General features: G+C 35.5%; 1 protein-coding gene and 2 long non-coding RNA genes across 5 annotated transcripts; all 3 read right to left on the bottom strand.

The window, feature by feature from the left end:
* Positions 1–2,995: 2,995 nt before the first annotated feature.
* LOC132791633 (uncharacterized) lies at positions 2,996–4,145 on the bottom strand. 2 transcript variants are annotated; one of them, XR_009632923.1, is made up of 4 exons: positions 4,009–4,145; positions 3,572–3,826; positions 3,383–3,517; positions 2,996–3,169 (listed from the first exon to the last, which is right to left on the bottom strand). It is a non-coding gene; the product is annotated as an uncharacterized LOC132791633 (long non-coding RNA). The 2 variants fall into 2 exon arrangements; XR_009632922.1 differs by having other exon boundaries at positions 3,383–3,826.
* A 467-nt stretch (positions 4,146–4,612) lies between these two features.
* On the bottom strand, positions 4,613–5,056 carry LOC132791707 (uncharacterized). The gene is made up of 2 exons (XR_009632930.1): positions 4,901–5,056; positions 4,613–4,798 (listed from the first exon to the last, which is right to left on the bottom strand). It is a non-coding gene; the product is annotated as an uncharacterized LOC132791707 (long non-coding RNA).
* A 5,927-nt stretch (positions 5,057–10,983) lies between these two features.
* Positions 10,984–12,228, bottom strand: LOC132791169 (U-scoloptoxin(19)-Tl1a). 2 transcript variants are annotated; one of them, XM_060799993.1, is made up of 3 exons: positions 11,877–12,213; positions 11,641–11,790; positions 10,984–11,342 (listed from the first exon to the last, which is right to left on the bottom strand). In XM_060799993.1, exons 1-3 carry the CDS (start codon positions 11,992–11,994, stop codon positions 11,218–11,220), a joined length of 393 nt encoding a protein of 130 aa, XP_060655976.1. In that variant the 5' UTR covers positions 11,995–12,213; the 3' UTR covers positions 10,984–11,217. The 2 variants fall into 2 exon arrangements, with proteins under 2 accessions (XP_060655976.1, XP_060655977.1); XM_060799994.1 differs by having other exon boundaries at positions 11,208–11,576; positions 11,877–12,228.

The following is a 12,228-nucleotide window of genomic DNA, read 5'->3' as shown; positions in this document are numbered from 1 at the left end:
GAGATGCCTCCATATGCATGTCACATACATGTCCTGGAGGCACAAAGTTATAATACACTTCTACCCTATGGGTAGCAGGTATAAAACACAATCATGGGCATGCTGTATTATTAAGATGCAATTAAATTTCTATTTATGAGCAAGCGCCTTTATCACAATCTTTAATATTTACAGAACATCGGAGCCCAAGAGAATTACACAAATATAATATGTGGGCTAACTAATTCGACATTAGGCTTATAAAACAGCAGACTTGTTTCTTAGGACAATCGGTGGCAGATCTCTGCAGCTTATAACTGCAATAATTCTTGCACCATCCAACGTAATCAAAGTATGGTGCATAACCAGCCGGTTTTCAAGCTCCTTAGAATAAACGTGGAAGCTAAAGGGAAACGTGTTGTAAGCACTTTAAAAAAACACCAAAATAATTACAATACAATTTGGAGAGGTAGCAGGATGAATATAGCATACGATTTGTAATTGAGTTGGATATTCACACTTTAGAAGCGAAAAAATTTAAAGCATATTTATAACACTTTAACTCTAGTCACAACAATGCATTGGCTGAAAGATCGCCACAGGCAAATAGCAGAAACATTAAAGTCGAAACCAGAAAGCGGTTAATAAAGTTTAGTTTATAAAGCATACTAGTTAAAATCATTCATTTTTTGCGTTTTATATTTCAGATATTATCACACTTTACTAAAGAATAACACAACTTATATACCATATATCAAAACTATTATAATTTGATTAGAAACCCTTTTTAACAACAATTTTTTCACCATGGGAACTTACAACAGAAATAAGGAATGTTTTAGAAAGAATAATCAGTAGGCAATCAAAAAGAGATCTATGAGCATTGCAATTACACAGCTGCAAAGTCAAGCCCCAATTAAAAATACAACTTCTGTAAAAAGAATACAATGTCCTGCGGCACTTTCGACCCAAAAGGTTAGTTGTTGCTTCACTCATCAAATATCAACATTAAAAAAAATTTGGCTGTAATTGAAATCTAAGTTGAAGCATGCAACATTTGAGGGGTTTGCCACAGAGGCTTCAGTCCAAGGGGGTCAAAGAAATCTATAGAAAAATGCTCGGTAATTTACTTTGTATTCCACTCATATCTTTAAGTCCCCCTAAAAGTAGGCCACTGTTTCACATCTACACCAATTCAAGACATTCTCAGTCTTGTGGCAGCAACAAATATGCGAGAAAACAAAATAATTAACCCCTTTTTTTTTGCATGAACGCTAGCTGCTAATAAAGCAGGAAAGGTAACTGGAAGCTGCTGCGTGTGGAGCTAAAAGAAAAACCGGAAACGCCGCCAAGAAGAGGATGAACCACACCAATCAAATTAAAAAGGGACCGGTAGCACATCAAGAAGACATGCTTACCATAGATAAAAACAACACAAATACTAACAAAAAAATGCAAAAAAAAAAAAAAAATTATTAAATAAAAAAGAAAAAAAAGGGGAAAACGGAAAGGAAAATGGTAGCTGTTCATAAAACATGAGTTGTCTGTGTGTAGGTGGAAAAGCGGAAGATGAATTTTTAATTTGTGATGTTACTTCCCGTTTTAATTGTTGTTGACAGACGACTGACTGACAGCGTAATTTACAATCCTTTTTCCGTACTTCAGTGTTGCTGTTGTTGTTGCTGTTGCTGTTAATGTTGTGGCCGGGATGAGGGTGAAATTTTAATTAAAGAAATTGCGGTTAATCCCGTTAACAGCGCAGCGAAATAAAAAATTATATGCCAAGCGAAGATGGAGAAATCGCCTCGGGAAACTGTAATATCTGTGCCTCCCCCCTTCAACTGTGTAGATGAAGAAGAAGAAAGAGTATGTTTGGCAACACAACACAATTTTTTTTGCCAAGTGTTGAACTTCTCTCACACCACTTCCTTTCTTCCACATCTTCCTGTGTTCTTGGCTCTCTAGTCACAGGAATTTATATATGTCATTTTGATCCTGATGACACGATACATATAACAGACATAGCCGCACTTTCACCTTGGCACATCAAAAGCCCACAGATTTTAACACCTTCAAACGCAAAAGAGGAGGAACACAAAATTTGCTTTCATTTGCATGTTGTTAATGGGATTTATTGCCATGGCAGAGAGAACTGGTTAAATTGCTGGACTGGGCTTGAGGCGTGGCACATTCTTGTGCATATTTGTCAAAGAAATTTAAGTAATTGCATTTTATGCCATTTGAACTTCAATTTGCATAAATATTAAAGCCTGTTGTTGTTGTTGTGTGTGCGTGTGTTGGAAATTCATTTCCAACTCGTTGACATTGTGAGAAAAATGAAATCTAAATTAGCATTGGGGCTGAGGTGGGGAAGCGCACTCTGCTGATGTCAACTGATATGCGAGATGTGGGACAACATCAAAACAAAGCGTTCTTTGGCATAGCTTAGGACGTTGTAGGTGAGAAAAGTGCATGCAAAAGATGCAACGACAAAAGCAAAGTGAGCAACAGTAGAGAAGAGAGAAAACTCCTATTTTTCATCAAAGAAACGCATACGAGTAGAAGGCCAAAGGGCTCTTATTAAAGTTCCGATATCTTTTAAAATTGTTAGCAATTTAGCTTTGGTTATTATAACACTGTCGTTGCCTGCAAAAATCTTAAAATAAATTTGCTATGAATTGAATATTTTATTAGCAATTACCAGCAAAATCAAGTTATTATCAACAGCGGAAAATAGACTGCTTCTCTAAGCAGTTGAGCAAAATATGCACTGCTTTGCGATGAACTGCTTGCTGTGCTAGCTGGTCCATTAAGTAATTGATTAAATATCAAAGAATATTAATTTATCTGTGCACCTCAATTTAAATTAGAGCATCACTTTTGAAAGTATATTATTATTAACCTCAAAATTAATAAAAAAAAAAAGATATACACAAGAATGATTAGAATACGCATAAGAAAAAATCAAAATCAAGGCAAAACAGATATTTAGGAAAATTGTATTATTGGAGTGTAATTATGTTATATTCTTTTTTATTACTGATAGTATCACAATTTCATAACAGAGCAATCTAAACCAAAACACAGCATATTTTTCCATTATGGCAGTCAGTGGAATATCTCTGCAATTTTACATTGCAAAAATCCATACATTCTCCTTGCTGTTCTGCGCACGTTAGCTTCTGGGATCCTAAGCAGATGAAAGTAAACATGATAGAAGCATATTAAAATACAATAATTCAGAAGAGATTATTGATATGGGAATATAGAATGTAATTTAAGATTAAGATTGGAATTTTACTGAACAATCAGTTGAAGAGGAAAAACATAACAAAGGAGTGGGATTGCAATCTATCTATCTATCTTTCGATCTATCTATCTATCTACTTATGATAAGACTTACTCGTATTTCCGCAGGCAATTAGCAATATCAGTAACGAGAACACACACTTCAGTTTGGATGACATACTTCTCGTATTAATTAAGTTTCTTTCTGCCTGTATTTTAGTTATCGTCACTTCTCGCTGGACTGTGGACTCTGAGAGTTAAAAAAGTATAACAAACCATAACATATATGTTAAATAGTGTATACCGAAACCATCTTAACTGCATTATATACGCTATTTAAAAGTACTTTCTTGCTGTTCACTCAAATTACACTATTAAAGTGTAATTATGTTATATTATTTTTTATTGCTGATAGTATGAAAATTTCATAGAAGAGCAATTTAAACCAAAACACAGCATACTTGATCCTTGCGGCAGTCAGTGGCATTTTTTTGCAATTGAACATTGCAAAAAGGCATGCATTCTCCTTGCTGTTCGTGGCACGTTAGCTTCTGGGATCCTAAGCAGACGAAGCATATTAAAATACAATAATTCATTAGTGACTATTAACATGGAGATATAGAATATAAAATCTTAAATTATTTTAGGATTAAGATTGGAATTTTACTGAACAATCAGTTGAAGAAGTGAAACATTACATAATTTCGATCTATCTATCGATCTACTTATGATAAGACTTACTCGCATTTCCGCAGGCAATTAGCAATATCACAATCCACAGGTTTATCAACTTTAGTTTGGATGACATACTTCTCGTATTAATTAAGTTTCTCTCTGTCTGTATCTTAGTTATCGACACTTCTCGCTGAACTGTGGACTCGGAGTGTTAAAAAAGTATAACCAAGCATAACATATATGTTATATAGTGTATACCGAGACTATCTTAACTGCATTATATACGCTATTTAAAAGTACTTTCTTGCCACATTAGTAATGGAAACAACGTCAGCAAACTTTACAAATAATTTGGCAGAAATTTTCATTATATAAGGTAATGAGTAAAAATGGCAACAACAGAGACTTTACTGTATTAAACCTGTTCACCTATTCGGCTGCAATTAAAATTTATGTTAAAAGTAAACTTTTACATTTGCACAACATCGGAGTGCAGAATGTAGAGATGCGATTAGTAACAAAAATTTTTATTTTATTTATTGCACTTCAATTTAAAATTGGAACATCACTTTTGAAAATATACAAATTACGTTCCAAACAAATAAAATGATATACACAAGAAAGCAAAATCAAAGCAAAAAAGTTATTCAGGCAAATTAGACTATTGTAATTATGTTATATTATTTTTTATTGCTGATGGTATTACAATTTCATAGATAAGCAATCTAAATCGAAACACAGCACCATTTCCGATCACCACAGTCAGTGGAATATCTCTTTAAATCAGAACTGCAAGTAGTCATGCATTGTCCATTCTGTTCTGCGCACGGATAATGATGGCCTCTACGAGTAAATGCTAAGCAGACGAAAATTGACAAGATATTAGCATGGGAATATATTTTAGAACTGAATGTAATTTAATGGTAATATTAGGACTTCCTAAAATAATTAGACGCACCTATAGCCATTCCACCAACAATTAGCCACATCCATAAGAACGACACCAGGCACAGATTAATAAAGTTTAGTTTTCGTGACATACTTCTCGTATTATTTAAGTGTCTCTCTGTCTGTAAATTAGTTATCGTCACTGATCGGTGAACTGTGGCATAACCGAGCTTATATAGCATATACCGAGACTATCTTAACTGCATTATATACGCATATTAACAGTACTTTCATTCCACATTAGTAATGGAAACAACGTCAACAATATTATGAATCGTTTGACAGAAATGTTGATTATTAAACTGTATTAAACCTTTTTCACCTATTCGGCCGTAATTCAAATTTATGTTATTATTAAACTTTTACATTCTTACAACATTGAAGTGTAGAATGTAGATATGAAATTAGTCATCAAAATGTTTACTTTATTAATTTCATTTCAAATTAAATTAGAACATCACTTTTGAAAATATACAAGTTGCAAAAATGAAATCAAATTTGAAAAATACTATAAAGGAATTTGTCGCCTTTTGAGCGTTTTATTATTGTTAATCACATGGAGCGGCCTGACTTAAAGCCGGATACTGATTGCCAGCCGAAGCAATCAACCATGTATAGTAAAAGCACGCCTCCTTTGAGCGTGGGCACGTTGCGAGTTGGACATGTGGTGGGACAACATGCTCGGCACATATAAGAAATTAACTTAAAAAGTCATTTTGCAGACAGCCAGCCAGCGAGCTAAGGAGGCAATGAGAGGAAGGAGGGAGGCTCCGGCGAGAATGAGAAAAAAGGATTAATTGCATAAAGAGTGCTGTCTGAGAGAGAAAGAGAGAATGACATCATCATCTGGGTGGCAGCGACGATGCCAACACAGCATATGAAGCACTGAGCACTGAGCACTGAATATCCTGGCTTTTCTATAAGCCATCGACTTGCACATCTGCATCCACACATCCACATCCGCATCCTTTGCCAGGACAACACACACACACGCACACACACACAAACACATATGCATGCTCGGCTGAAGGATGCGCGACTCGCATGTGTGGAGCATTTTTTAATAGTGTTTCGTGTGCCTCTTGGCGTTAATTTATGCCACAAAATCATTTTCTTTCATACTCGCAGCCACATGCAAAATAAAAATTAAAACTGAAATATGAAAAAAACGAAAAGCAAAAGCAAAAGCAAAATGAAAATGAAAATAAAAGCAACTATACTGTACATGAGTCGCTTCGTACATGCAAATTGCGTTGCAGCGCCCGCAGCGATGAGACGCAGTTTATGTCAAGTGAAAAATGAGTGCGAACTATGACATGCAATATGAGCGCATCCCAAATGCAACGACGCCATCGCCGTCTTGCTCAACCCCTTCTCCATCCCCACCCCCATCCCTACTTTCACCCTTAAACCCCCATCTTCAGTCCCTTCCCACACTGCATTCACACATCACATTTATTAGTGTGCTTTGAAAATGACTGCATCAAGTGCAAATAAAATAAGACAAATTTAGAAAACAAGCCAGATTGAACCCGTCAATAAAATACCCTAAAAGTCTTAATCGACTGGATTGCCTAACAAAAGCATTGCAAAAGGGCTTGTCCTACTGAAGATTTCCCTCACTAGGCTGATAAGTAATCATCCTAGATGAGAGATCGGGTTTGTTTTTGATAAATTGTAATTTATCTGGATACTCCATTTATGTGCAGAAGTTCGGTCACGCTGTTATTTTTCTAAAACCTTTATCAAGTTCCCCAATTAATGGATGAAAAGTCTATGAAATTGGCAAATTGCTTAATCGTCGAAGTTGAATGTGTCTAAAATTTGTTGAAAATCTATTTCAACACAAAAAAGGGCTTACTAGAAGCAAAGTAATAACAGAGATTGTGAGATCCTTGAATAGAGAGTTCCTTATTAGCTCTTTTGACTTCGATCTGTGCCCACCAAATTTCCCCCACTTGCTCATGTCATTCTGATTAATGCATGCTGCTTTAAAAATTAATTTGGTTTTTTCCGCTTATCCACAAGCCCGTGCTTGGTATCGCTGGATGACTTAATGGTACTGCCGTTATAATTTCTTATTAATATTTCAATGCATTATATAAAACAAAAATAAAAATATGTCAGCGAATATATAGTATGTATAATGCAGTGAAATATTTGCTATGCGAGTTTAAGGTTTGACCATTGCATTGCACCATTGCAAAAAAGTCCCAAATTTTAGCATTTTTACATTTGTTTTTGTTGCTCCGTAATATCACGTAGACATTATTTTCTGAATTAGAATACTTTAAGAATACTAAAACATATTGCAAAATTTTTGGACTTCTTTGGTAGCCAATGCGTTGACTGTATTGGCAGATCCTAGTTGTGATAGAATGGAGCCTTAGTTTAGGAACTGAGGCTTTATATGGATGTGTATGCGTTGCTAAGTCTAGTCCCTCTTCTTTTCACCCTCTATCTTTATCTCTCTCGATTTAGGAGTGACGTGATACAGACACGAGTGTTCAATAATAGAGAAGTGATAACTATGAAGATTCGATGCATCATCCGCCAGAACTAAATACTGGACTAGCAGAGTCAACTTTCTTGGGAATAACGCCAAATATACGACAAATATTTCGCCAACATTTAATCAGTCACCAAGATAATAAGATAAAATTTGATACTTGTAAAATTGAGTTATTTCTACTTTGAATTGTTTTAAAAGCAAAAACATAAATAATTTTAATGGAATTAACTAAGAGGAAGCAACTAATCCGCTTAATGACATTTTATTCCATTTCCCTAAATTGTTTTTGTAGTATTCAAATATACTTGAACTCATTAACTTTCAGAAATACGCTTAATTTACAAGTTTAAATGTTGCAGTTCCATTCAGCTGCTCATAACTAAGCCCCCATCGAAGCATTAACAGGGTATTGAAAAGAAGCCCGAACATTGCAAATGCCAGAGAGTGATTAGCTCATAGTTGTTCTGGGGCAAAATTCAAATCGAAACCGAAAACGTAAACAAAAACACATAAATAATTTATTATGTGACGTTTGCACAGCAGCCTGATAAGAGGCACCCATATGCTGAAAATGAAACTACAAAATGGAAAATACTCGTATACAAAATACAAATTACTTAGACAATTGTTGATAAGTCCAATTACGTGTATTCTGTGGAGTATTATTCGCATATTCCCATTGCTAATAGTTTTTTTTTTTTTCCTTTTTGCATTTGTTTTACATTTTCTAACAGTTCAAATCGTAATTGAAAAGTTCATATTTCTTTCTCTCTGTATTTCTCTCTCTGTAGTCGCAATTCTCGTCGCACATTGCAAAAGTTATGCAATCTAAGACGCAGTTAAATGATTTGATTCAATTGAAAATAAGCTTCTTTAGTATATATTTCATGACAATCTGTACTCTATATGTTATAATCAAATGTACGACATGAAAACAACAACTGTTTCAATGTCCAGACAAGGCCGCCGTTTCATGTGTCAAAGTCATTTTGTCGTTTTCACTGACGGCATTGTCGGAGGTTGAGTAAATTAAGGAATTGCATTGCAACAACAACCATGTGTGTGGGCTTTGAATAGATAGTGCAAGTAATTCCCACTGCATCGCAAGTGTCTTTTCAAATCTCAAGGTAATAATCCAAGTACTCGATGACGATAAACACTTTCGAAAAGAAGATAAACAATCATTGAGAATCTTTAAGTTGTCAACAGTTTTATTTTCTTTCTTATTTACTTGCACCACATTTTTTCCCCATATTCAACATTACTATACTACATTTCTTAAATATTTATTATTGTAATTCTCCTTCGCTTTATGGCTAAATACATTTGATGTCCGAGACTCCAGGATCGTTTATAGACTTTTGTGCAGGCTTCTGTCTTCGTCAGCATAGCGTAATACTTGATATTGATATTCTTCAGCGCCTTGGCGCAAAGTCTCCAACGTCTGTTTGTGCCCCGAATTTGACAATTCAATGTCTAACCAAATAATAAGTAGTTAAAGCCTTATCATCTGCTCGTTGATTGTATATGGGTAATTCTCTGAGGGATGTCGCGTGCGACCAGCTTTTCAGTGACAAAAAAAAATATATTCTGAAACAATTTTAAAAATAAGAAAATGTTATTTTTATAGCTCTAGATTAGTACTTTAATTAGAGCTAAGAATGGTTTTCGAATTTTTTTTCTGTTTTGTTTTCTGTTCAGATAATTGCAAAATTAACAAAAAATGAACGAATTTATATATTTTATCGTAAAACAGAATAAGGTACTAAAATCAATCTTAGCGCTAATCCAAAGCTTTAAGAATAACCTTCACTTATTTTTCAAATTGTTTTAGTTTATGTTTTTTTTTTGTAACTGAAAAGCTGTTCGCACGCGACATTTACCAGAGAATTACCCATATATGAAATTTTGCAAATTCCATATTGCATACAGTCGAAAAGCGGATGACACTGCTTTAAAGGAGTTTTGCGGGCTCGACGCTGTTCTAATCTAACTCCTTATAAGAAAGGAAAAGAGAAGTTCTTAATGTGCTTGGGAATTAGAGAAAGGGTTAATGCCCAGCAAGCAGTGTATTTTGTAATTAATTTATATATTTATGTGTAAAAAGAGGCAGCTCTGACCCCTTAAAGTGTATATATTCTTGATCAGTATCAACAGCAATGATGATATAGCCATGTCCGTCCGTCCGTCCGTATAAATACCTATATCTCAGATATAGATTCCACAACAATCGAATAGTAAGTGTAATTTAGAAGCTAGAGCCTCGATCGGATAAAATTGTAAAAGTTATTTCAGAAGTTCTTTTGTATGAAAAAACTCTTACTGCTTTGACTGGCAATTTGGTATATTTTGTAATCTATAGTATATTTTAAATGTAGTTCAATATGAATATACCGAAAATAAGCATCGGTAGGAGTATATATTAATATTTTTGCGGTATATTTTTTGTATATATGTGGAATATGGTTGCGGGTATATCACAGTCGAGCATACTCGACTGTAGTTTTCTTACTGAAATTTTTGAACCGCTCATTTCCGCCCCGAAAATCGGGAAATATTACAAAAATCGGCTTTGGCTGACAACCTGTAATACTTCGTAATTTTTGAAATATTTTGAATACATCATTCGGTATATTTTTGTTGTACATCTTAAAAATAATACCACACTGTTGTGCTTTTAAAAAATAGTTAGCGGGAATCACACAATCAACTGTAGCTTTCTTACTTTGTAAATCGATCACTCTTAACTAAATTGTGAGGCATCTCGAATCACGTCCCCTCGCTCAACTCAACAATCGCCTTGGCTCAATTCATTAAACTCTTGGGGCGTGCTCGCCCACGCGGCTATAAATAACGTCATAAAATAAATATGCAAACATTAGCTGTGAAATCGTGCATAACTATAATACTAGTAATGAGAAAATATAAATAAAGCATAAATAAAAACAAACGCGCAGCGCACATTTGTGTATCTAATCGTGTGTGTTGCTTGCTAGCTGATGTCTGATAAATCTTTCAACTGCGAATGCTCCGCAAGGACGTTTATTTATATATTTCTGAATTTCTGAATTTGATGCGCATAGTTTCCAAAACAAATTCTTAGAAAAACGTTCTCCAAATTCACCAAAATAAGCGAAACATTGCTCCTCATTAAATCGCGTCCGGCGTCCGCTTAAACCAATGCTGAACTTGACATTGAATACTAAAGCGCAGTGATACCCTCGGCAAATAGGGTTCCTACATATAACCCAGAGATTAATTGCGAAGCTGGAATGTAGAACTCGCTGGCCACACAACTGTACGTCAATGTCTGTCTACACGTGACACTCACAAAGACAAACATCATCGTTGGTTGAGAGGGAGAGAAAGACAGAGGGAGAGAGGAAGAGCACAAACAATGGTGATAAGAAGTGCCTGACTGACCTGGTAAGCAACCTTTGTCGCTCTCTGTGCATATGATTCAGCAATTGATCAGATCCGATCAGACAAATGCCGAGGAACTTACATAATCAGTGGTCATGTGAGTGGCGGCGACAAACTCAAACGCAAACACAAACATAATAATAAATATTTAGAGTAAGTCAGTTCAAAATATTTACAGTGCGTTTTATTACAGCAGTCAGAAATATTTCATACAAAAATTACTTGTACAATATATAAGTAAGAATATATAATTTAATAAATACGTGTGTATGTGTGTTGTCTACAGTTGACATATGCTCTCAATTGTTTTCCTTTATAGTATTGTTATATTTTTTGTTGTTGTTTTTAAGGGGTGTTGTTTCATCCATCCATATGAAGAGCATTTGATGTGTTTATCTCACAAGCAGGCAGCACACTTGTCCATTCTCGCAATCGGTGCCAGGTCTATGCAACCTCAGATTACAGGTGTCCTTGCATTCGCCCAAGTGCTGAGAACACGGCGCTGGTCTTACCGGCACTGCATTGGATTGGATTAGATGAGCGGGGAATTTTCGTTGAAGACGGACAAGTGGGAAAAGTGGGTAAGACGTAGACGTAGTTTGGGGTTAGTGATGAAAAGAAAACGAAAACAATAGATATGAGCACATTGACATAATACCAATTCAATAATTATGAATATAGGAATCAATTTGTTTTAGAATGAGGAATTAAGGAAGTTAAGTTTGGGATCACGCTAACAAATTCGATTTAACTGCAGGATATTTGCAAAGTGTTAGAGCAACTTCCTCTTCAAACTGCATTGGATCTCCACTTACACTCGTAGCAGCACTCGACACCCAGATGCGAGCTGCTGGGGCAGAGACCCTTGTTGGTTGTGGGTTCGTTGCAGTCGCCGCTCTGCACGCAAAGACCTCCGACCAGAACGCACTGACGATCATTTGGATACACACGCACACCCTGCAGCACTGTAACGAGTTTGATTATTATAGCAGTTGTTGTGCGTTAGGTTGTTATTTTGTGTGTGGTTGAAGATCTATGTGGAGTCACTTACTATAAATATCACCAGAATTATCATTCACTTCATTTGTCTCGATATCCGCGCTAACAAACTGCAGCATCATTAAAGCCGCCACCAGGCACAGGCCAATGAAGTTGCTTTTATTTGACATACTGCCTCGTGATTCAATTCGATTCGATTCGATTGCTTTCAATTTCAGATTGGAGATCTGAATTTTGTTGTACTTGTACTTGTAGTCTCACTTCTCACTCGACACTGTTCTTCAGAGTGTATCAATAGTAATCCACACGATAGCACGGTTTGCGTAGCACTGAGCGACACTAATTACGCTCGAGATGTTTTTCAACGAAAAAATTGTTTCGAATAGAAAACGCAGCGTTGTTTT

This window comes from Drosophila nasuta, chromosome 3, assembly GCF_023558535.2.
Source record: "Drosophila nasuta strain 15112-1781.00 chromosome 3, ASM2355853v1, whole genome shotgun sequence".
NCBI lineage: Eukaryota > Metazoa > Arthropoda > Insecta > Diptera > Drosophilidae > Drosophila > Drosophila nasuta.
Note: the sequence above shows the minus strand (reverse complement) of the source record. Positions and strands in the feature narration are given on the sequence as shown.

Excerpts from the sequence above, each read along its gene's own strand:
- LOC132791169 (XM_060799993.1), bottom strand. The coding sequence starts at position 11,994 with ATGTCAAATAAAAGCAACTTCATTGGCCTGTGCCTGGTGGCGGCTTTA. Across the intron at positions 11,791-11,876 it reads TAATTCTGGTGATATTTATA|TGCTGCAGGGTGTGCGTGTG; the intron begins GTAAGTGACTCC and ends AACTCGTTACAG. Across the intron at positions 11,343-11,640 it reads TGTCGAGTGCTGCTACGAGT|TGCCGGTAAGACCAGCGCCG; the intron begins GTAAGTGGAGAT and ends AATCCAATGCAG.